At 42.8% G+C, this 25133-nt stretch overlaps 1 protein-coding gene across 7 annotated transcripts in view; it reads left to right on the top strand.

Annotated features, from left to right (window-relative positions):
- Positions 1-25133, top strand: part of Ebf1 (EBF transcription factor 1) — a 387947-nt gene that overhangs the window by 288468 nt on the left and 74346 nt on the right. For 4 of the 7 annotated variants that reach the window (XM_050138715.1, XM_050138713.1, XM_050138717.1 and 1 more), the window contains exons 9-10: positions 4804-4937; positions 21081-21207. In XM_050138715.1, coding sequence (XP_049994672.1) covers positions 4804-4937; positions 21081-21207 — 261 coding nt within the window. The remainder of the gene's footprint in view (positions 1-4803; positions 4938-21080; positions 21208-25133) is intronic. The other 3 variants (XM_050138716.1, XM_050138714.1, XM_050138720.1) reach the window with 1 other exon arrangement.

Genomic DNA, 25133 nt, shown 5'->3' with positions numbered 1-25133 from the left:
GTGCATTCTGTATCAAATCTATGGAGTCTCAACCACTGGAAGCTATTGGCAGTCTTCATGGCACAAGTGACCAGAGGCTGCACCAAATGGTAGATGTGGAATGTTGGAATTGATGTCAAACGATGTCAACAGTGTTTGCTCAGAAAAGCGTTAAAAGCTGGTGCCCACCCCTGCCACCTCATTTGGGAGCCTCAGGTACCTGCTTTGTAGAATCGCTTATTCAGGGAAGAGAACAAGCTTGTACCTGCTTCACGGTTCATAATGGATGCCACCTTGAAATACAGACTGTGATTCATACTTCCTCAATTTGCACATTTTGCCAACTGATAAGAGTGTTGTATGCCTAGGATATTTAAAGACAGAAAAGGAGGGAAGGAGCCAAATAACACATCTTTAGTGAGGTTTCTGTTGTGAGGTAACAATGGCCACCCGACTCTCATTTTGGAAATGAGCTATGATAAACCTTGAACCCGGGTCATCTTTATGGCTACCCTAAATAAGTGAGACATCGATCAGAGCCCAGAGAGATCTCAGCGGCAAAAACAAGAGCAGCCCCAGGACCCTGCTGATCGACACACACACCACTAATTCACCTCAATGGGAAGGCACCTCTGAGCTCAATTAACCCTTATTCCCAAGGCCACCAATAAACCCTGAGGTAAACACGGCTCTCCAGACCCTGGCTTTCTATCAATGAAATAGGTCATTTCTATCAGAGGCCGAGCTTGTAAATTCACCTTGCTAATCAAGAGCCTGGTGCTTCTGGTGCAAGCACTAGAATCAGGTAGCATTGGTTCTGTAAGCCGGGCAGTTTTAAACCACCGAGGGCATTTGTGATTTCTTTTGCCTTCTGAGGTGATTTGAAGAAAATATATATGTTCTGGTGGTGGAAGAGGCGATCCAGAAATGTTCCTGATGCAATTGTCTGCACACACACATTGCTTGTTAAATATGTACTGGGGGCTGAATGATTTTGCTCTCTCCTGTTTTTTTTTTTTTTTTTAATTCTTTGCTTTTTTTTTTTCTTCTTCTCGCAGCAGCCATTGTTCAAAAGCAAATTGGAAATCGGGTAATTAGGCCCTGACTCACAGTGTCGTATTAAAGTCCCAAGCCAAAGTTCAACACCCTGAAATGAAATTTAAACCAATTAATCTGTTAGATTTTTATCGCTTGTCCGTGTTTTCTCAGCAATTCCCCCAGCACGTGGCCTTTGATCAACTCTCATACAAACGCTAAAATGTGTGCCCGCTGCTAGCAAGACGGAATGACATTAACACGGGCCTCATAAAACAATCAGAGCAGAGAAGCCTTCAAACAGGGAGGGCATAGTAATATTTAATAAAAGCGCACACATAATCTTCAGAATTAGCATTCTGTGCCGTGCAGTACCTCTGGGAGAAGAGCTTTTATTTGGGGAGTGATCATTATAACAAAGAGGCACTACCTAATAATTCCCACTTTAATTCTGCAGCGTGCCAGGAGCGCTTCAGAACCATTATGCTAAACTGGCGGGGTAATCATGTTATTGTCACAGTTTGAAGGAAGGAAAAGCTCAGCTCGACTCTGGTGGCTGGTAAGGGGTGGGGGAAGCATTCAAGAAAAGAAGAGGGAAAACTTTTTATTTTTAATGCAATTTAGAGCCAGAAATGGGTCTGTTGCCCTTGTGGACAGAGTGTGAAAATACGCTGATGAGAAGGAGTCTTTCATTAATTAAGCCATGAATTTCCTGCTTGAAAAAAAAAAAAAGAACAGTCCTACTTTCAAATCTGCCCCTTCACTTCCCAAGCCATAATGATTTTTCTATTTGTTTGTTTTGTTTTGGGAAAGAATGCTATGGATGATCTCGGCTCATTATCCGGCTCCTGCAAATCTCTTTGCACTCCAGATCTGCTGGAGCCGGCCAGCGGGGCTGTGAAAACAGTGGTCTGTGCCTGCTCCTCTGAGGAGATGGCATCAGAGGAAGTGAGACCCTGGCTGCTTTGAAGGTTCTGCAGCATTCCTAGACAACTTACCAGCAGGGAGGAGGGGAGAGGAGATCCAGGAGCTAAGAATCCCAGCTGATGTCAGGTCCTGGCCTGGCTACTTTGTAGTATTGATTTGCTCTAGAAAGTACAAATGTCACCACATGTCCTGCTCCACTGAAGTTTTTACTCATGTGTTACCTTAGTATCTGCTCAGCGGAAACACGTTAAGCCATGTAAATGTTAATGGAATGAACATTATAGCCATCTTTTCCTGTCAAACCCAGTCCAGTCACGTTCGCTTTTCCTAAGGACCCGCTGTGGACTACTGCTGGGCATCCTGTTTTCCAGACTTTTGTCACATGTCACCTGGAATCCCACATACACACAAATACGCACATAAAGGCTTATTGCATAAAATTTTTCATATTAGCTGGAACACATTGTTCGGATTGTTGTCTGCATATTTTATCCGTCCCTCAAGATGGTATTGCATTGGATCTTTACTCCTTTAGGCCTCAGTGTTCGCTTCCTTTCCCCTGGCTAGTTGACCGATAGGTTGGCTCTTAGTATTTGACAACAGTATCGCTTTCCTTTAGTTCAAGTGTTTCCAAGTGTGTGTGTGGTTTGTGTGTTTGTGTGCGTGTGCACATGCGCATACAATGCAACCATATATCTCTACACTCCCACTCACCTCCAAACCCACAACCACCTACACAGTCACATACACCTAGCCCCTACACACACACACACACACACACACACACTCACACATGTGTACTTTGTAAGTAACAAGATAAACAAGGAAAAGAATCAAGTGTAAACTCCACAGGTCTAACCATGTAAGTTCTCTCCATAAATTTTTTTAGATGCTCAGCTATGCCCTTTTGTGTCCTTTTTAAGAAGTTAGAAGAGACTTTGCTCATCTAAACAATTGTGTCTGCATCATAAAAAAAAACTGAAACAGAAACCGCAAAGCTAATAAATGTTAATATAAAGACCATTTTGAAATCCGCATGGATAAACAGTCTCGGCATTTAATGACATTAACGCAGTCCATGCTTCGCAGCTAGATGGCGTTCTCATGCCCAGGTCATCTAAACCAATATTGAATATTTTCCCAAGGCATCTAGAGAGACAGCAACATCTTTTGTATGTTATCCTGCTACCTAAATATATGGAGTTATAAATCAATAAAAAAAACATATCTGGTGATACTAACAAAATGTTTCCAAAATGGTTAAGTTTTGTGAAATTTTTGTAGTTGGGTGTTACTTATCTACTTTATAAACAACTTGAAATCCTACATTGTATTAGGCCATTGCTTCAGAAGCCTGTAACCACGTGGGTCAACAGTTTAGTTTTCAAGAAAGCTCTTGTAGAAGAAAAAGTCCTGTGCCCTTGAGGCACTTTTCCCTCCCCGCCCTGTGTAGGTCAAAACTGGACAAGAATGAAGTCCAGTCATGGATCCTTTATATGTTCTTAATTAATTGCTTTGTTTGGGGATAAAATGCAGGAAAGTAAGTACCCAAGCTGCCCTGTTTCAGCTGCAGATGTGTTCCTGTGAGTTCAGCCAACACCAAATGTTTAGTTTGGATGTTTTCAAACTTCTCTGTGCAAGGTTTGGAGGATTAATTTGAATCCGGACCAACACCATCCTACTTGTTTGTGTGGTGGCACGTGAACACTGGTCCCACTGGGATTAACTAAATGTTTTCTTTGCTTCTTGCAAAAGTTAAAACAGGAGACTTTGCCAAATTTGACCAAGTCCAATCCTAATGATTATTATTTTTCCAGTACTTCCCACTCACATTTGTAATTAGCTGGTGTTCTCCTTGGCACCGGTGTTTGGGAAGTCGGTCTTGAATACTTGTGGAAGAGGATGGTCTCGCTCTCTCTTCTTGCGCACTGTCTCACTTGCTGTCTGGTTTTCTGGGGTGCTGTTTGGTAAAGGGATGACTCTCAGAAGACAAACAGCATGGCGCTGATGGGTGAAAGGCCTTCTGTGGCCTCAAGCTGTCTTCAGAGAGGTTTCCAAGTCATAATCTTAGCACCCCGTGTATTTTTAGTACTTCTGTCCAGAGGAAGCGCAGCTCATTAGGAAAACCACCTAACTTGTGCTTGCAGTCACAGCCTTTGCAAATGAAGGCCATTTGCAATGAAAAGAGAAACCAGTCTGTACATTTTTATGCCCTGGAAATACAACAGAGCCCAGGTCGTGAAGAAGGTCTGGGGTTCAGCAAGACCACCGCTCTTTGTTTGCATAAGATACCCCAAGTGACCTGGAACTTTAAATCTATAAAATGGGAGCCATGACATGTATTTGAAAAAAAAAATGTAGTGATTTTTACTGCGGAATGTTGCTGTGTTGTTATTACAGAGAGTAAAGCAATGAGCAAGAATCCTTCCTGCTCCAGCCTCCCGCTTGCCTTGTTAGCTTCCCATTGGGCAGGAATGTTCACTTAAGAGTGTAGACATTTTCCCTTCACCAACTATATTCAACTTTGACGTGATTCTGTAACACTTTCACTGCGTTAGAATCTCTAGCATTTGATAAATTCAGTTTGTCTTCTGGGGTTACATTTCACAAGCTTTCGAGATTAATAAAGAGATTAGCGAATGAAATGGATGCATCTTAATAGGAGCAATGAAAAAGATGCCTTTAAGAACTAACGTGGCTCCCTGGGTTTCTGGTCCTGATGTGGCGAGGAAATGTTGAAGTCTTGAGGGACTTTCTGTTAGTGAAAAGATAAAAGATTTTTTTTTCTTTTTCTCAAGTCTCCCATCATTAAAGCTTGGTTCTAACAGCAGACTCCTTCTCTTTTTCATGTGTGTGGAAAAGCAGCTACTCCCTGTATCAAAGCCATCAGCCCGAGTGAAGGATGGACGACGGGAGGCGCGACTGTGATCATCATAGGGGACAATTTCTTTGATGGGTTACAGGTCATATTCGGTACCATGCTGGTCTGGAGTGAGGTAGGTGTTGTCTGAACATTAATATCTAATAGCTTGGTCTAGTTGAAGACATGGTCTATACTTGAATTTCTAATAGAATGTGTAGCACATAGTGGTAGCACTCTGGGTGGCCCACCTCCAGTCTGTAGAACTTTGGAAACTAGGAAAGATGAACTCAGTTTCCCAGGAGACCCTGCTTGCTATTGGAATCGTTTCCATCTAAGCCATGAGCACCAACAGAGCTTTCTGTTTGGTGGTTTGTCCTTTTGGACTTGGTAGGGGGAAGGTCCTTTTGTATAATGGGGAGTGAAAAGAAGACGCAAGGTTATAAAATGTATAGGAAAAGATGTACAAACGGAAGCAAGTCAATTATGTGTGGACAGTCCATAGACAGAGTCAACTATGACTGGAGATTCAGAGTCTCCTATTAAGATGACAGTCATAATGTGGGGAGTCCTCGACTTACAGTGACTCTCAAACATAGTGAGTCACTGAGGGGCCCTGAAGAACCCAGGGTTTTCCACAGAAAGAGCATTCAGCTTCCCCTGGTCCTCGATAGCGTGACTCCTGCCATGTGACCGTGAGTGTTCTATGTGTGCAGTACTTTCAGCATTGGGCATCTGACCTGGCTGACATATCCGGCAAATAACTGGCATTTATTTAAGATCTCAGAACACGAGCATCGCCATTTCAGGGAGGCCACAATAGACACCTTCATTATCTGAATTTGGAGCCCAGGTGTCTTAGCCTGCACATTCGAAGCCCTCATGGACCCCAAAGTACAAAATAAAATACAGAACCTGGACTACAAGGGAGCAGGGAGGTGGCTCGACCCCACTTGTTTTCCAATTAGTCCTACTTGGCCTTGCAGAGTCTTGGGATCTAGGCCAAGTGTTCAGCATCCTTCTCTCTTTGACACACACCAACACAAACTCTCTGATGCAGCTTGTGCCTTGAGCCTTAGAGATAAACAGCCATTGACTAAGAGTGGTGACCCAGAGCCCCGGGGTGGGAGGGAGGGGGACCAATGTATATGTAGTCATACAAAGAAGTGAGAATCGGCCAAGCTTTGTGACCCCTGATCCTACTTATCCTAGCAGGGTGCCACCATTTAGCTCTTCTAGAAGCTTTATTTTCTTCTTTTCGGGGTTGCGAGAATGTGCGGAGGGTTGGCTGTGATAGTCGGGCAAGTTTTCCTGACTAACACACTGAAGAGGACCTTGTCCATTTTAGAGTTATCCACATACTCTTTGCACCAGCAGCCACCCACTCGACCTGTCGGTCATCCTTGCCAGCATGCTGCTACAGCCTTGATCGCTTCGCACTCTGCCCAGAGCAGTAAAGCTCTTAGAAAGTTGAATCAGAACCAGGCTTCTCAGTCCATCCAGCTAACTGTTATCTAAGCTAGAACATTCTGGGCAAGAAAAGTGTACTAAATGTCCTCCTGCCAACTGTCTCGCATTTTTCGCTGGAAGCACCAGGGTACACATGAAAAAGATCAGCTCCATGGCTCATGTTGTTGCCAGCTGGTGTCTTCAGCCTGAGGTAAACAGTGTTCTATATGAGAACAGTCTTTCCCAGGTCTTGGGAGCCACATCTTCAATCTTTCTGCTGTTTATTGGGGAGCAGGGCAGAGGGAAGAATAACTCCAAGGTGGTCCCTGTGTCAGAGCAATCAGATGTGGACTGGGGTAGAAATCAGAATGGGCAGAAAGTTAATTGACAAGAGAAGATTGATCCAGGGCAGTTGGAAGGAAAGTGTGCCTGCTACAGGCCTAGTAGGCTCTACTGGAGGTGGGAAAGGGCATACTAGGAACTCACACATCTGTGCCCCACCTTGACGCTAGTTTGGCAAGGTGGCCTAACTCATCTCTATTCTCCCATTCTTGTTGGTGAAAAGGTAGCCACGGTTAACACCGTCTACCTTAGGTTTGCCAAGGCTGACAACCAAACTGCTTTGAAAGATTTGTTTCCACATAGTGAGTAACAGAGAAGGCACGGAAAGGAGAATTTCTCACAGTAACTGCGTATCTTCTTTTCTCCCATTCCTGGCCCCCTAATACCACTGCCACGCATTGCCCAGAGTCGAGGTGGCCTCCAGGAGGAGTCAGGGTACCTGCTGGCTTTTTGCTCTTCTCCTCTTTCCAAGTGTCCTAAGGAACTATGTCCTAAATTAGGAGTTCTGTCTCAGTGGAAACTCATGTTGTGGTTTCTAAGAGAATTTAGCAGGTATCCTTGTAGAATTAACAAGGTCACATAGCCAGATCCTACCAGAAAGCAGTCTGATCTATACAGTGTAATCACAGAGAAATAGGTACTGTTCTCATAAAAACAAATGTAATCTTGAGCAAAGGAACAATCATAGGAAGTGGGAATTCATAGAGTAATCTGAGCAATACAGAAGCAGAGCATCATAGTGATAGCAACAGGGGAGGTAACAATGGTGGTTAATCCTAAATCAAACAAAAGTAAAATTATGTGATCATCTCTTGCTTTTTATGGGGCAAAATAAATTATCGATCAAGTTCAAAGCCATTTGTCAAGGCTTGGGTTGGCTAGGATCATAGCTCAATATTGTATTTAAGATCTGGTATCTGTGATAAAGCTCTAGGAAAATGCAGTTTGACTAAGTAGCTGGCATTCCTGGAGACCTTACTTCCAGCCAGGCAGCATGCCAAGTGTTTATGATGGCTGTCACGCAAGCCCTGGGACCATTGCACACAGTGCTGTTCTCTTTCAGGGACAGGAGCAGGAGACTCCATAGTTGGTCAGCTACTAAGTTTTTTTCAGGTTAGAGGCGGGACTTGAACTCACAGGTCTGCTTGTGAAGCTCAACCTTACAACAGTTCCTGCTTTAACGTGGACCATGGCCCGCATCTGGAGATCTTAACCCCTGAGGTTAGGGTGTTGTACCCATCCTTGCTAGCACTGCCTCATGCTGGGGGCGGGGCTCCTACCAGTGCTGGCATCTTCACCAGCCTGTGGAAGTGGCATGTAGTTTCACAGATCTATGAGGGAGATCCTGCATTTTTCAGTTGTGTATGTTTTGGTTGGAGTCACTAAGTTCGACAGAGACATTATCCTCACAAAGGAAAAAAAAAGGACAGATGCTGTGGTCAAGGAGCAAGACAATTAACCTGCCCGGGCCGCTTCTCTAGAATTAGGTCCCTGTGTATCCAATGCCTTTATTCCTAACCACGTGATTTGTGGGCATGACACCTCTAAGATCCAGTACCTGTAATCTGAAGTTGGCTTTTTTTTTTTTTTATCTTTTCTCCATCTCCATCACTCCATAGCCGAGAGCACCGAGGCTGGTGCTCCAGGACAAGCAGATAGTGGTGTAGATGAGCAGTTGATGCTATTACATGCAGTCTTTTTTTAGCTGAAGAATTTAAAGAAAGAAAAGGCAGAGAAAATAGGAGCAGCTTAATTTGCCCTCCACTGTGTGCTCCTCCACCACCAAGTCGTCTTTTGCAAATGAGTAGTTCTGCTTAGCTCCTTGCTGTCCCCCGAGGACTGGAAGAGGGAAAGGTGGTGCTCCATGGGTCCTGCCCGCGCTCCTGCCACAGGATGCCTGTGATTGTATTCGCCATCCTTTTGTTCATTTTTTTTGATGTTTCTTGCCTTCTTTCCTATCCTCCCTATTAGTCAATTTTTAACTGATAATATTCTTAACTCCGTCTTCCTGCCTTACCCCCAGTTACTTAGAAGAAAATGCATTGTAGTGTTTTGTACGTCCACGGAGGAAAGCCACCGGGGTTGATGAGAGCTAAGGTTGAGTGTGGGTGAGTGGTTTTTCCTTTCCTTGAGCAGCAGTGTGGTTGGGTGTTGTGCTTCACCTCCCACAGGGCACGTGGAGCAGGGAGGGGCCTGTGCGACTGGTCTGTACAGTGCATCATCATCGTTTCAATATCTCTTCTGAATTCCTTCCATTTCTAAACAATGAGTAGGAGCTGCCTTGCCTACCGGTTGGCTAACACTGGGATAGGTACCGGGAGCAATGAAAGTTGGCCTTTGCGGGATCTGGTGTTTTACTTGGAAAGACAACTTGCTCCCATGAAACAAATTAGAGAGTTGCATAACATTTATATAATCTAGTATTAAATTTGTGGCTTGCAGTTCATGGCAAGGTTCTAGAAGACAGGGAGTCAGAGGGAGATGGCTCAGAAAAACCAATCAAGTTCCAATTATTTTTGGATGGCCCTGTGGTAGATATTTTAGGCTCTCACGATCTTTTTATTTAATCACAGAAATAGCAAACAGGATGCATACTAAGGTATTTAATTGACCTTTTTTTTTTTTTAAAAAAGTACAACACTGAGATGGGGGAAACAACAGAATATATTCTAAGTGCTTGTGTAGATTACAGGGGCTAGTGGTGGGAAAAAGTCAAGAGCGGGCAGTTACACGAGTTGTACTACGCGGAAAATAGAGAGCTACTATTCAGTGTCGGGGACTGGGCATTGTTTTTCCCACTTGGAGAGGAAGCATCTACACTGCATTTTCTTTAAAATCAACCATACAGTTCCTTTCCTCTAGAATGTTCTCCCCAGAATCCCCATAGCCACCAGAGGCAGAGGTGGACAGAATGCGGTGGGAGGCAGCTCCGAGTTCACACCTCTGTTCTTTGCTTTGGACCACACTTGGCAGCCACCAGATACCCAGACCGTTTACAAAAGCGTTCTTAGGACATCACCAAAACAATGTAATTAGTCACGGACGTTGGCTCTCCCTACTGCTGTCCCCAGTGAGCACTTTCTTGCTCTCGGGTCCTCGGGCTCTAGTATTTGCTACAAACAGGAAGTATACACAACACCATCCTCCAGATAGTTCCATGCAGTGCTAGTTTCTAGGGATATTAATAGATGTCCCACACCAGATGAGAGAATGAAATTCTTTTAACCCCATTGACTTTGGTAAATATTGAGGGAAACACATCCAGCTTCCTCTTGTATAACTTTTGAGGCGCCATCATGCCCTGAGTCCCCAGGATTTGGTGTTCCACATGCCGCAAACCTCTGTAGCTGCAGAATCCCTGATCACTGTAAGGAAAGAGATTGCAAGGAATGACATGCATTTTGATTTTATGTTAATGAAACCAAGTTATGAAATTCAATGGTGAAAGTGATGGGGCCTGGAAAGATGTGAGAAAAATCGCCTGAAATATTTGCATAATATTATCCAGATTAGACCAGGAATGCTTAGATCCATCACTCTTTAGGGCAGCAAGGCCTTGAACAGACTTCCATACACTGCATCTGGTTTTATTCAGTGTGCGCTTGGCATTGGACGCCATAAGATTTTGTAGGACAGCTCTATTTAAAGATTGGCAGTACCCTCAGCTCAGACTGGAGAAGCCAGCACAACATAGCCGTACAAACAAATGAGCCTTACACGGGGGAACATACTCTCCTTTTCAGCCAGAGCAAGGGTATTGTGTGCACCTAGTTCCTGGAGAGGAAGTCGTAAGAGACTGCTGGGGAAAACCTTAGTTGGTTGGAGTTGGGTCCATGGCAGCTTGCAGGGCCTAGGAAGCAGTTCTGCAACTTGAAACCCCAAACTGGAAATGGAGGATTTAACACACGCTGACACTTTATACCTGTCGGTACTGACTGGTCTCCTCTGTATGCAAAGCAGAGAAGGATGGCTGTCATAAGAGCGTAAACAGCTTTTGCATCTCCGTGACTGATATTCAGGAATGGGTGGCGATGACTCATGAGAGTAACCCACAGCAAGTTTCCCAGGACACTTTGTCCACCCTTGGATTTTACTGGACTTCATGTAGAGTCACGAAGCCTTCAGGAATGTGTCTCAGACACAAAGTGTGGCCTTTTTACTTTTAAAGGAAGCAGAAGGCTCCCGAGTGGAAATATGACCTGTCTTGGGAGCGTGTTTGCATCTCGGTGCTGGGATTACATCCGCTGGCATCCAGCTTCACCCCTATTCAGCTTCACTTAATATCGTCCCCTCATAATTTCACTATAGGCTTTGGGTATACTTTCATAAACACCGATCTTTCCAAACTGGATGCACTTCATCTCAACACTCTAAGGCCTACCCATATCTCATGGCACATGAAATAAATTGAACTAAATTAAAAATAAGAAATGAAGACATATTGGGAAAACAATCGCTCAGTTACCACCGCTTTTAAATTTTATAATATAGGATATGCAGATGAACATATGGTTAAATGTAAATAGTCACATTCATTTATGTCATATGTATAAAGACCTGAGGTACATTTAAGGCTAATTTAATTTGTAGGTCTTAAATAACTGGTAGCCATCTCATTTGCTTAAAAATCTGTATTTTTTTAACACATACCCACTGAACATGCATAAGTTGCTGGACAAAAATGTTAAGCTCTTCCCAAATCTGTGACTTTGTATATGACCCACATTTTTCTTTATCTTCGAGAGACTGTTATGCAAGCATGCGGTGAAACTGGAGAATGCCCACCTCCATCTCCCCACTCCCAGTCCCTCTGTATCTCTCCTCACATGTCCTCTCTTAGCTCCACCTTTTCTTCTTATAACCCACTAAGACTAGTTAGCTCTGCCTATATGTGTATGATTGTGGAGCGTCCGCTGGAACATGGAACTCTGTGAGTGGCCAAACCCTCAACAAAGACAGATTCTCCCTCCTCCAGCAACTACCCATGCATGGCCAACAGCTCCTCAGGACTTTGAAGAACAACTTTCAAGCTCAAGTAATTTTATGGGGAATCATTTCTAAATGAGCTAGCATATTTAAAGGAAGGCTAGGACGGTCTAATGACTGTTCTAATATAGTCACGTGGTTCCATTCCTTAAAAGTGCTCCAGTCTATATTTTCACCTTTAATAACCAAATTGCTTGCAATTTCCCCTTCTCTATGGATAATTATGTGATGTTGGTAGAAAGACTCAAGCTGACATTTTCAGCGAGTTCATGATGTGTTCGGCAGGAGTGTTGTGTATACCCCCATAACTTCAAACCGGAAAGCATGGGAATGTGATGTGCTTAAGCAAAGAGGATCCACGCTGGCTACAGTCATGCAGCATTCATGAAGGGAAAGGAATATCTGTGTGGCACTGTGCTCCTTTCCTGGACCTTTAGTGATAAGGTTTCTGGACCGTCCCCCAATGCTCTGAGAGTAGACTTCCTCCTCTTTTTACCTACACCAGTTCCTCCGCCTTAGCCTCTATTCTGGGGTTCATGCAGATCACCTTGGGGGCACTTTTTTTCAACATTTGCACCCACAATCTACCTGAACTTCTAGTCTGCAGTGACAGTGAGCTGCTCGTCCCATCAGTATTCTGAAAGCAAAGGTTAGCATCTCCTTGGATATTTTCTCTTATGGCTAACTTCATGCGTTTATCCCTGCCGTGTTATGTTCCCTGTGCCCTTCCAGCTTTAATTCAAAGTTGATAAGGTATGCAATTTAACCTAATTGATGGCTTTCTAATTTTTCCTAAATTTGTGCTTCCAAGTCTATGTTGATTTGATGTATTAACTACCTATTATATGGAAGATACACGACATAGAATTATGCATTTTATCTGTCTGAATCAGTTACATTAAACTTGGGCTGTGAGTTTGAAGAACAGTTTTCAAGCCCTAGTAATTTTATGGAGAATCATTTCTAAAAGAGCTAGCATCTTTTTTTAAAAAGATAGAAATAGTCTCAGGGTTTACATGAAGGATCTTCTCTCTCCCTTGAAGGTGATGTCCCTGTAAAATTTAACTTAACCCCTTCTAGTGCCTGACACAAAGCCCAGAAAATCAATGCTATTATGTTTGTTGAATGACTCTGCCTACTTTGTTATTCATTCATTCATTCATTCATTCATTCATTTGTATATTCCCTAGCAGTTTTTTAATTTGATAATTCTTCAATCACTACTAAATAGATATAATAATTTTCATTGATATATGTGATGTTTAGATATAATTGTAGTATGATAAATATGTACACAGATACCTTAGCAGAAATTGAATGGAAATAGCAAAGATTACAAGGTAGAAAAACTAGCTCTTTTTGAGACATTGATACAGGTATTTAGTTTTTCGTAGTTATCTCCCCCCTAGTCCAGTCCCCCACATGAAACTGAAACTCAGCAGGTTAGTTGGCATCCCAAAGGCCTCCCAGCTGGTTATTTGCCAAGCTTCGGTTGGAACTTAAGTCCACCTGAGTCCTGCGCCATCTCCTAACCTTCTATATAGCAAAACTCATGATTTAGTAAAATATGTCAAAATAGTGTTACCCCCATGGAATTTCAGGATAGAGGTTGACCAAGCCAAAGCATGTTGTCTGCTTTCCCAGGCGCAGTTAGGAAGTAGCAGACCAGAGCCAGGTGGTTCCGTTCAGGCCCAGTGACAGCGGAAGGGAGAGACAGCCTTGCATCTAGGCTTGAACTCGAAAGCCTAAAAAGCAGACAGAGAACCGTACTACTGGGCTGCATATGGATGACAGTTCATAAGTGTAAGCATGGTGGCTCTGGCTCTGAGTCACTAAGAAAGAGCTGGCAGCTAGACTTAAATACATTCTGCTTAAAACAGCAGGATGTGCATAATGCATCCCCGAAAGACATCAAGCCAGGGCAGGTGTAGGGCTGCCGTGAAGAGGCGAGTCTACGGAAAGGAAAGGGCGTGCAGAATGATACACCGCTGAATACACGTGTAAATACTAGTGCATCAAAATGCAAATATGGACTCCATCACATGTGTATTTCTGCTTTGATAGCCTTTATACCGCTGAAGGACCCAAAAGCCCTCTTGATGATAGGCAGATCATTCCGTCAGTATTTTGGCTTTTAACTATGTTATTTTTTTTCTCTCTCTCTCTTCTCCTCATTTCACAAGCAGAATTTACTTGTAAACTGTAAACTTCAGAGAAAGTAATCAGCCCTTTTTATAAATGCACCGGGCTTCCTTTTCCTGTACTTTAATTTCTAAACGAACAGGCAGGAGCAGGGAACCAGAGACAGGCTAGTCAGGAGCCGTAGTCGTCTGGCCTGAATATGGCGGGCACCCTCTGAGAAGGTGCTCTCCGTGTTGCTTAGACCCAGGGCTGAGCTTCCCTGCGAGCCTCTGCTGGGCTTCAGGCAGCAGCTCCTCGCCAACTCCCAGACTGTCAGGATGCCATCTAGGCTTTAGTGAAGCCCAGCTGGCCTGAGAGCTATGTCCTGGGAAGGGAGCTGGGGAAGGTTTATTTAAACAACAACTTACAAAACAAATAAATAAATAAACCCACAAAACCAGAGTCAGTTGAAGTCTGCCATGTTTATTTTAGTCTCTTTCTCCCCAATCTGTTATTTTGGAAATCGGTCCCGTTGCTGTTCTGTTTTGATACAATTAACTGCATTGATTGAGGGTCACGGTTAACTTCCTGTTCCAAAGAACTAGGCAGTGGATTTTTTGGAACGCTTAACGAGGATAGCAGGAGGTTTGTGGTAGGCAAGTCAAAACCTTTTTGCTTTTACTTTTATTTATTTACTTATTTTAAGAAAAAGAAAGAATTCCGAACTGAACGGTATTGGTCATTTCTTTCATCTGTTTTCTTTTGGTGGTTCTGGGATTGAACTCAGGCCCTCACGAATGCTGGGCAATTGCTCTACCCTAAGCTATACCCCTAGCCCCGATTATTTATTTTCTCAACACTCATAGAGGAATTTATTCAGTCTTTACCTTAATTATGAGGGGTATTTAAGGCATCTTGCTATTTATTCATTCAGTGTTTGAAGAGTAATTTATGAGAACTGACTTATTCCATGGTCTCAGGAAAAATAAAAAAAAAACAACCACATATCTTCAAGGAGCTGATATTCTATGCAAGGAACACGGACAGAACCTAGGAAAGTCCTGCAGACCTCTAGTACGTACACACACACACACACACACACACACACACACGCACACACACATACACACACACCTCTATATATCTGTCTATATCTATCTCTCTCTATATATATCTATGTCTATCTCTGGTAAGAGACGTGTCAAACAGCATTCAAAAGAGTCACTGGCTATTCCAAAGCTAGGTTTAACTCCCCTATGGAATTCAATTCCTGAGATTGAGTTTCAAAAGTCTTCCTTATAAGTTTATCTTTGGGGATTCACGAGACTGACCTTTGTGCTAAACATTGGTTTTTAGCTATTTCTTGGAAGGATGAAAGGAAACCAGATTGTTTGTGCAATATTCAACGCCTCTACTTGCTTGCTTGCTCGCTTGCTCACTCGCTCTTTCCATGAGAAATCACACACTGATGCCCAGACACACACTCTTTTGGAATGAAGGAATCTGTGTTTCAAATGCCAGAGGAGTCTGATTAGGTAGGAGTCAAAATACACGGGTGAACCCAGGAGGCACACGTGGAGGCTGAGCTGTGCTGTTCTCGGGAACACGCACTTTTCCTAGTTTAGCTTGCTGAAGGAAGGCCTCTGTTTGTTTGTTTATGGTGTTGTTGTTGTTGTTGTTGTTGTGTGTGTAGGTCAGAGGATAGCTTGTGGGAACTGATTCTTCTCTTTCCACTGGTTGGGTCCCAGAGAATCGAACTTGAATCACCAGGCTTAGCCACAAGCACCTTTACCCCTTTGAGCTATCTCTCCTGCCCCGAAAAAAAAATATTTTTGAAATGCCGTTTCTACTTAACAAAAAGCAGAATGCTCCAGAATGAAAGAACAGCAAGTTTGTTCCTTTGGCCACTGACACTCGTTTCTCTTCGGAGCTCCTAAGGTAGATTCGGTCTCAAAGCTTTAATTATGCGTTATGTTACAGCTTCCTTATTTAAGTGTCTGTTCCATGTCCATCACTCAGCACCCCCTGCCTATCTCAGAAGAGATGGGTATTATCATTCTAATTGAGGAGGAGGGAGGATGCTGTGAGAATTATTAATACATAAATTAAAAAATTAATCTAGAAGGCACTTTAGGGTCCCTAGAGAAGCACTAACCAAACACAAAACATACTTAATATTATTCTCAGCTCCCACAGAGATGATCTGAGCTCATACAGCCTATGATTCAGTTGGTAAACTGAGGCATAGATAGTGACCATAGCAGAGCGCAGGCACCATAAGTCAAAGACCTGGACCCCACTCTGATTTTTTTCCTGACAATTAGTGATAGTTTTCCAGAGAACAACAAACTGCCCTTTCCTTTTCTCTACCCCTTTGAGTTTTCCTTTGTTTTAGACTTTTTTTTTTTTTATCGTTCAACTTTCTAACGTTGCAGGTAGTTCAGGGTCGTAAGGTTAGTAGGGAAAATTTGAAATCATTTGTGTGTTTTCTAGTAATCTGTTTGCACACGGCTCAGAGCTTCCTGTCGCTTTTCTTTCATACCATGCCAGGGGCTGGAAGACCTGCGTGTGGGCTGATGGTGGAGTTACTTCTGAGCTCTGCTGGGGAATTGTTCTCAGTTTAGCTTCACAGGGATAGTCATGGTTGTTCTCTGTGCTTCCTATGCTCCCGGACACGGAGGGTGAAGGATGTACTAGGGATGCCACTGATGTTTTCAAAGGCAGAGAGGGTGTAAAGTCCATGGACCAAAATTACGGAATAATGATAAGCGGTCAAGAGACAGTGTGGCATTATGATGATGGCCATTAGTCTGGGGAGCTTGCTGCTTCTAATAGGTCCCTTGGTTATGTTTCTAAACTTGCCCGAAAGTCACTTTCCTTACCTATGAGCCAGCTAATAGCCATACCTGCCCCCTGAAGTCTGTAGGGCATATGTCACTGAGAGAGATCAAGCTAGGGCTGAGTGCCCTGTGAGAAGATCACAAAGGGTCACTGTCGCTTAGGTCATTGTCATCATTACTTATTGAGAACTAGAGAGCTATAGAAAGCACATGCAATGGCCCCTCAGAGAAGACAGCTCCCCCAAAGGCATGCCTCTCCTCTGCATTCCACAGTCTGTTTTCCTCTGTCGTTTCACTCCATAGGGCTCTTCTGGTCCTGTTATCTGAGTCTGGAGAAGACAAACATTCACATAGGCAGCCTGAGGAGACCACATTCTTGCTTACTGGTGGCCTGGTAGCCTCTCCACGCTGTGAAGAGGCCACTAGTGTTCCATCTGTACACAACGCCTAATGGTTTCCCCTGAGTGTAATATGCATGCATTTTTACTGTTAAAGAGCTGGAGAAATTAGAGCGTCAATCATAGGAAACGAAAGCTACCTACAACTTTACCAGAGGCCTTTTCTGTTAACACGCCACTGCCTCCCTTTTGAGGTGTCCTCTGTGTAGTTACACATCTAGTTCTTGGTAAATCACATGACATGCATAGTACTCCAAACTGGTAGTATTCTACTTTGTGTTTTTGATAATATTTTCCCACAGTAATTTATTTACAGTGTTACTTCCTGTGTAAGTATAAGGGATGAGTACACATATACACAAGGAAGATAAATCACATCTAATGTAAGAATAAAATGCTCTTTTAGTGTAGATCTTTTATTATTACTGTCTTAACTTCTTTTAATTTTAGATTTATTTTATTTTGACTAATGAGTGTGTGTGTGTGTGTGTGTGTGTATGTGCGTGTGCGTGTGAGCTTGTGCATGCATGCAGTACCCCAAGATATTAGAAGAGGGTGTTGGATCCTCTGGAGCTGGGTTGATTTAAAGCACTTATATGCTACCCAAGGACTCTTTTCTCTGGAAGACCAGTAAGCAGTTTAACCACTGAGCCATCCCTCCAGCTCTTCAATACCTTGAAATTTTTACTTCATCATTTCTTATTGGAGTCAGACTTTGAGAAGTACTCCTCTTTCTTAACATATTGAAACATGATAGGCAGCAATCCATGTGCGGATATGAGTGCAAAACTAGCTGGGTCATTATTTTAAGGTAACTTAATTGAGGAATGTGTTAACTATTACTGGGTTAAGAAGAATAGAGTGATGTAATGATTATTATACCTATTGGAGTCAAATACCTAATAGATTTATGAGATCTTTTTTAAAGATTTATTTATTTATTATGTATGCAACATTCTACCTCCATGTATGTCCACATGCCAGAGGGTGCCAGATCTCATTACAGATGGCCGTGAGCCACCATGTGGTTGCTGGGAATTGAACTCAGAACCTCTGGAAGAGCAGCCGGTGCTCTTAACCCCTGAGCCATCTCTCCAGCCCCATTTATGAGAACATTTACACATGAATTTATTCCATGCACCCTTGGAAAATTATGTATGAAGGCATTTATTTCATAAAATATTTTAAATTTGTTTATTTTTATTTTCTATGAATGAATGTTTTGCCTGCATGTATGTATGTGTATCTTGTGTGCACCTAGTGCCTATATAGATCAGGAATAAAGGTGTTGGATCCCTAGTGCTGACATAGGTCAGGAATAAAGGTACTGGAACTGGAATTGCACATGGTCATGGGCTACCATGTGGATGTTGGGCCACCATGTGGATGTTGGTTACTAGGGACTGAATCCAGGTCTTCCACAAGAATAAATAGTATATTCTTAGCCACTGAGCCATCTCTCCAGCCCCTCATTAAATATCTTTTAAGGATAGAATAGGAATTCAAGATCTTCTCCTAATCTCAAAAATTGTTTAATGGGAGAAAGACAAGCAGGAAATTCTCAATGGCAAACAGTAAATAGGTTTCTAAGAGTTGCACGTAGCATAAAGGTCACGACTGTCTGGATTCCTATGAAGAGGCAGACTACTCTTGCTTGAAAATCGGGTAAAACTGACCGCAGAGAGAACATGCGGTGGGGCTTCAGGCACTAGCTGAGCACTGGCTACTCTCTGAATCTGGACCTAGTTTCTCTCTTGTTTCTTACACGGTATTAAATTTGGTTTCATTGTTTCTATGCCTACAAACTCTAAGTGCAGATTAGCAAGTGCAGATGACAAAGACACAGAAGAAAACAGAAATAATGTCAAGTGCTTGACTGTTTGGAAGCTTTTTAAGGCGTGGAAACAGCACTTTCTACTTCAGCAGGCACTTAGTGTTTTTCTGTATTGCAGCAAGCTATCAGACAGGGGAATGCAAACATGATCTTGATGTATCAAGGTTAAGTTGTATTACATATGCTGTACATATTCGAGGCAGCATTCAAAGCATTTTGGAAGGAATTCAATAAGAATAGAATACTTTTTCCTTTTCATCTATTCATTCATAGTCACACAACACATAACACACACATCACACGCATACACACAACACACACAACACATATCACACACACAACACATAACACACACATACACACACACATACACCAAGCTACACTTCCCTCTCCCATAGTCATGTCTTCCTCATTTTTGTCTTTTTAAAAACTTAACCTGAGTCTAATTAGTGCTGCCCCTTTGTCCACAGGCAGGACCACCCACTGGAGCCCGATCCACCAATCAGGGGCCACATCTGTAAAGAAAGTTGTCTTCCTCTCTCCTGGCAGCCATCAGCTACCAGTAGACCCTCAGCTACAGGCAGATGTGATACCTCCTGAGCTTTGGAGGGAGGTAGCGTGACCCAGATGGTTCATTTGTGGCCAGTCGCTCTATAGATATTTATTCTCTGCCTGTTGACCAGTTGTGAGTCTCTGTATCAACTGTGGCCCCCTTCACAAACGTGCATTGCCAAGGAAGGCTGAGGGCCACACTCACCTGTGGGTATAGAGAGGTGTGTATTTAGAAGGGAGCTTGAGACTCTGCCTATTTAGCAAAATAATAACAGTTTTTTTTTTCCTTCCATGAGCTCCCCAGTCTAGGGCAAAATTTCAAGGCAAAATTGTCGCTGCCTTTTTTTTTTTTTTTTTTTTTTTTTTTTTTTTTTTTTTTTTTTTTTTTTTTTTTTTTTTTTTTTTTTTTTTTTGTGAGTGAATCTTGGCTTTTCCCTTGGTTTCCAGAGTTCCACTGTGGCACGGTCATCTTGAAACATCTCTTTGTGAATCTCTAGCCAATCAGCTCAGACCCGCTGTGTATTCTAGAGAAGAGACTAAAGCATTTCTGATTCCTGAGATGACTTTACCCCGGTGTCTTCTCTGTGGTTCCCGGAACATTTAATGACATTACTTGTGGATTTTGGCATGGACAACTTTCTTGTCCTTCTGCCCAACACAAGACAGCTTCCCTCGGTGGTAACCAGGGCCTGAATGTGATTTCTCAGCACCTCACCCATGATTCTCAAAAATATTTGAATTCGGTGGTTTGCACGCTTAAATAAAACCCCGTTCTTTGTCATTGCCATCCAATAGCATAAACAAAAGCTGGAGCTGACTCACTCTAGACTGCCCTAGAGGATATACTGTCCTCTGTGTGTTCAGATTATCCCACAGCGTTGAGCCGAGTGGGCCGTTACTACCTCACAGAGGGAGAACTTTTAGAAGGCAGCTCTATCATGGGTCAAACAGTCAAATGCCAGGGCTGGTTTTTTTTTTCCTGAAGATCCAGATAATGCCCATTTATGACCATTAATAACATTTTCTTTATATAAACTGAGATAAGATTAATAAAAAATACATTCTGCTTCATAATATAATTGGATTGCCAATAGAGTTCAGAAATGAACTTTCTTATTGCGCATGGGATATTGCATGGTGGAAGGGTGGCCATCCGACCTCCCTCTCCCCAACCTTCCATTTCTCTTTTATAGAGAACCTGTAGTTTAGCCCGAGCCATATGCTATCCCAGGAAGGCAGATTTTTGCCCTCCCCTTTAAAGTGCTTTGCGCCTCTGGTAGTCAATGTGGCAAATGGTCTTCAGGGCGTTTCCTACATGTGTTCTGCAGCTCATTAGCGTCCCCAGGCCTCCTGTTTTCCTACCTCCGTGCCCTCCATGTGCTGAAGAGCTCAGTTCAAACACCAGGCGCCCGGAGAAGCACGGCAAAGCTCTGTTCTGCTTTGGGCATCTGTTGCAAGCAGGTTTTCCAAAGGATATCCTGTAGGAGATAAACCACTTCGTTCGGCCAGGTTCCCTTTCCAAATCAGGAAACCCAGGGCTGCTGTGGAGGAAAACTCAGATAACGCTGTGGTGGCTGCACACAGAACACTTGTAAACGTTGTTGTCGGCATCTTTCCTACAGGTCCCATCCAGACTGTGTCCACTGACAGGTTAATCATGTGTTTTAGAGCGCTGTTTATGGAGTGCCGGTAGGGTAACTGGGACCCGAGTGCTTTAGGTGTTGCAGTGACCTTTCCCCCTTCCATGTCTCCTGCAGTTGATAACTCCCCATGCCATCCGTGTGCAGACACCTCCTCGGCACATCCCTGGCGTTGTGGAAGTCACATTGTCCTACAAGTCCAAGCAGTTCTGCAAAGGGACTCCAGGCAGATTCATCTATACAGGTAAGCAGGACTACAGATAGTCATTCCAGAGCTGGCGTGGCCTCATGAGATGTGTGTTTTACTTTAAAAAAATATAGATAGATAGATAGATAGATAGATAGATAGATAGATAGATCTGTGTGTGTATAAATATGTATGTATTCTTTTTTAAAAAAAAAACTTGTTTCTGTTAAGACAGATTTTCCCATTTCAACAAATATGGGAGCAAAGATATTGCAATGATTATTATTCCTAAAAGCTGATGTAGGTGGAATGGTTTTGAATGATGAAATAATTGGTTAACTACTATAAATAATATGAGAAATAAAAGAGAACAGGCGAAAACTAGACTGGACCAAGGTCTCCCTAGCAGCTTGGCCAGCTTGTTGGAGTTTGCTTTCTAGCACTGAGCTGAGCTTTAATGAACAGTGCTCCTTTCTTCGAGCCAACATTTGAATTAAACACATTTGGTAGTTTTCATAGTTTATTCTGGGTTGGAGCTTTCTTCACTCCCCAGTAAACTGCACTCTCCCACTCTCCCCAACAGCTCTGGCACATGGCCCTGCCTTGTGGTGAGCAGCTAGGGTTACAGGGTGCATGTGAAATCCCTCCCACCAGGCACAGCCAATCAGGCAGGATCTGGACTGGCAGGACATGGGAATACATGGAATGGGCAAAGCAAACACCCCGGGCTCTTTTTGACCATTCAGAATCTGCTATGGAAGGGGGCAGGGAGACGATGCTCAAAGGTGAGGCCTGGCCTGATGTTAAGGACCACACATGGCGTGGTAAATTCCAGCGCCCTTTGCTTCCCATCACCTGACTAGCTCCATCCATGATCTAGTTGCAGCTTTTTTCCCCTCCGTTTATTATTGAAGGTCTGCCAGGTTTTTCCAGGTAGAAGGGAAGTTGTTTTCACACAAAGGGTCTGGAGCGCAGAGCTGGTTCTGTTAGTACAGCCCAATTAAATCATGTAATTCAATGGGCAGATTTCTTCTTTGTTGCAATCTTCTACCTCAAAGTGTCTTCTCTAATTTTATACTGTGAACTAAACCAGGCATGCTCCATAGTCACCCAGTCTCTATCTCTCTCACAGTGACAACACACACACACACACACACACACACACACACACACACACCCCAAACAAAAATCTCAACTAATATATCTTGACCCTCAGAAATGCCTCCCAGCCCTTTAAACAAAATACAGGGTTGGTGCCTGCCTGCCGATTAGTTTTAGTTAATTGAAAATTATAGGATTGACCCAAGAGGAAAATTTTGTTTGCACTCCAATCACTTTTACAAATTAAGGAAAATTACCACAATTTTGTTTAGCTCAGGTTTCACACTGAGTTCACGAAATTAGCTCAGCCATCCCAACAAAGTCAGCACTTCGTTAGTGAGTGCTTGAAAAAAAAAAAAAAAGAAGAAGTCGATCTGGAGTTTTGCGGTGTATACAAGCGAAGCATAGAGAAAGCTAGGGTGCTTTAGAGAAGTGGGCCAAGTGTTTTTAATTAGGCTCATTGGTTCAGCCTAAGTTTTGAAGAACAATCAAAATAGCAGATTAGCTGTTTCTTTTAAATCTAGGATTTCTTGTCATTCATTTTCCCCATGAGAACTTTCACATAACACTGTCATTTTTCTTTTTCTTTCATTCATTCTTTCTTCTTCCTCTTTTTTTTTCTTAAATAAGCCTCATTATGGGCTTGCAGGAAAAAAAGACCAATTGAAATTTCTGATACTGTAACACTCCCCATCGTCATTCCAAGAGATGGGAGTTTTTCAAAGTGTTCCTTGCTGGACTTGCTGTTCTGGAACATATTACAAAACCACAGAGGCCAAATGTTTTCTCTGAGGACTTTGGACTGTGTTTTTGGCCAAAAACATTTAGGCCTTGCTGGTTGCTTATTTACCCTGCCATTAAGAACAAGAAAGAAAGAAAGAAAGAAAAAGAAGAAGAAAATGCTTGTGGGGTAGGAGGCACCAGAAGCATTCAGCCATGGTTTCCTCTTTGGTGACAATGTCCTTGCTCACTAATGGTTCCATTTTGTGGTCAGGTCTCATTTAGAAGAAATTATTTTTAATCAGTGCTCAACAAAATATGCCCTAGAGCTACCTGGTCATACACGTCTTTTAAAATCACTGCCATTACATTACTTAAATTCTCAAACAAAACAAAACAAACAAAACAACACACCACCACCAGGAACAACAACAAAATCCAAAGCAAACAAAAAACCTTAGGGACTGACCAACCCCACCATTATTTAAGTTTTTTTTTTTTTTTTAAAAAAAAAAAAGCATTCAAAAATTGCCTGCCATCAATTTAAGAAATCACATCTTGGGAAATCTGTGTCACACTGGAATTAAAATGAGAGATAAAAACAGCAGCTCTGTAAGCTGGGGGAAGTAACTACGGAGGAAAGTGTGTCGATATGCTCACATGTGGTTTTAAAGAGACAAAAGCATTCATGCCTTCAACTGGGGGCAATTGACAAGAAGATGCCTTTTGAAATGTACTCTAGGAGGGAATCTAACCTCTTTGCGTGCTAGAAAAATAAAAGTAGAAAGAAATCAGGACAAAGACTCCTTGGCTATTAATAGTTATGGTGACATCACATGGTTTTCACCAGGGAACTTCTGATCCTCGTAATCACTGGCATGTGCTTGTCCTTTTGAAGGGTCCTTAGTGCTGGCTGGGCTCCCAGCTCTTGTGGTTTATTCCATTTACCTCTGTGTTTGTCACTGCTTACTAGTGACGGTGGAGATAAGGGGTCTCAACGCCTGTCTGTTCTTCATGTGCACACAACAGGTCATTGTGTGAGCGCAAGCCCCTCTGTTGCCAACTCCCAGGAGTTCGCTGCCCCCTTTGCTCTGTAATCTGTACTACTTCAAGATGTGAGGCTCACCTTTCTGGATTGGGAAACTAATCTTGATTCTTAATGGAACATCACTGGAATTGTTCCCCTTAAAAAGAATAAAGGAACTGTCGCAGAACTGAAAACTAGCGCTCTAATGAAGGTACTTCCACTGTTCTCTGAGTACTCAAGAGAGTTTGGATATAGGAATGTGGAAGGCTCTAAAATTCTACTTTCAGCAAAGGCAGAAAGTAAAATCATACAGGAACACCCTGGTCTAGTCGATGCAAATAAAGACAGCATTTTGGAGGAAGTGGTCTGACTAAACACAGATCGGCTGAAAAGTGGCCTCATTTTTAAGGTTGCTGGGCACAACCCTCCATTGCTGGACCTCAGACTTGAGCATTCTTGTACTCTAGATATATGATGTTCTTGAATTTTCCCAATCAGAATCATGGAAGAGAGTTGGGTCCTGACTTCAATAGAACATAGAAGCCCAATAGCACTGGCCCGGTCAAACTTTATTGTGTCTCATTAGCTCATTTGCAAATATGGGGGCCGGGCTGATCTTACATGTTAAATGTTTCTAAATGGAAGAAATTAAAACCCCGTCTAGCCACAGGATTATTTTCAGAGTCCCGTGATCCTGTATCTGGTCAGTCAGTCTAGGTAGACTAGGTAAAGACCACAGGACTCCTGACCAGATCTCACTGGTCAGGTCAGGTCTGCCCAACATGTTCATGATTCACACCCCTTGTTTTCTTATAGCCATTCAGTCTTTAAATGACCCATTTCCTTTAGGAGTATGATCATTCCTCCTAACCCTTCAGTGAACTTGGATGCTACTGAAAGTTTCTTAGTAGCTGTTAGCAGATTCTTCAAAATTCTTAGAACTGGGTTTTCTAGTAACAAGTGGCCACATCTAAAGTTAGTACTTTGCTTTCATTCTACTAACTTCTTCATGGGAAAGGCCTCTGTGTCCAGGGAAAATGAGGAGGAAAAATAACAAAAGGACGACAGAATAATATTTGACCAACTCAGGGCTGCACTGGCAATCAGATCCCTCCCCAAGCTGGTGAGGGGCACT

The sequence above is a fragment of the Alexandromys fortis genome, unplaced genomic scaffold, assembly GCF_014885135.2.
Source record: "Alexandromys fortis isolate MF-2015 unplaced genomic scaffold, M_Fortis_MF-2015_v1.1 scaffold_11, whole genome shotgun sequence".
Lineage (NCBI taxonomy): Eukaryota > Metazoa > Chordata > Mammalia > Rodentia > Cricetidae > Alexandromys > Alexandromys fortis.
Note: the sequence above shows the minus strand (reverse complement) of the source record. Positions and strands in the feature narration are given on the sequence as shown.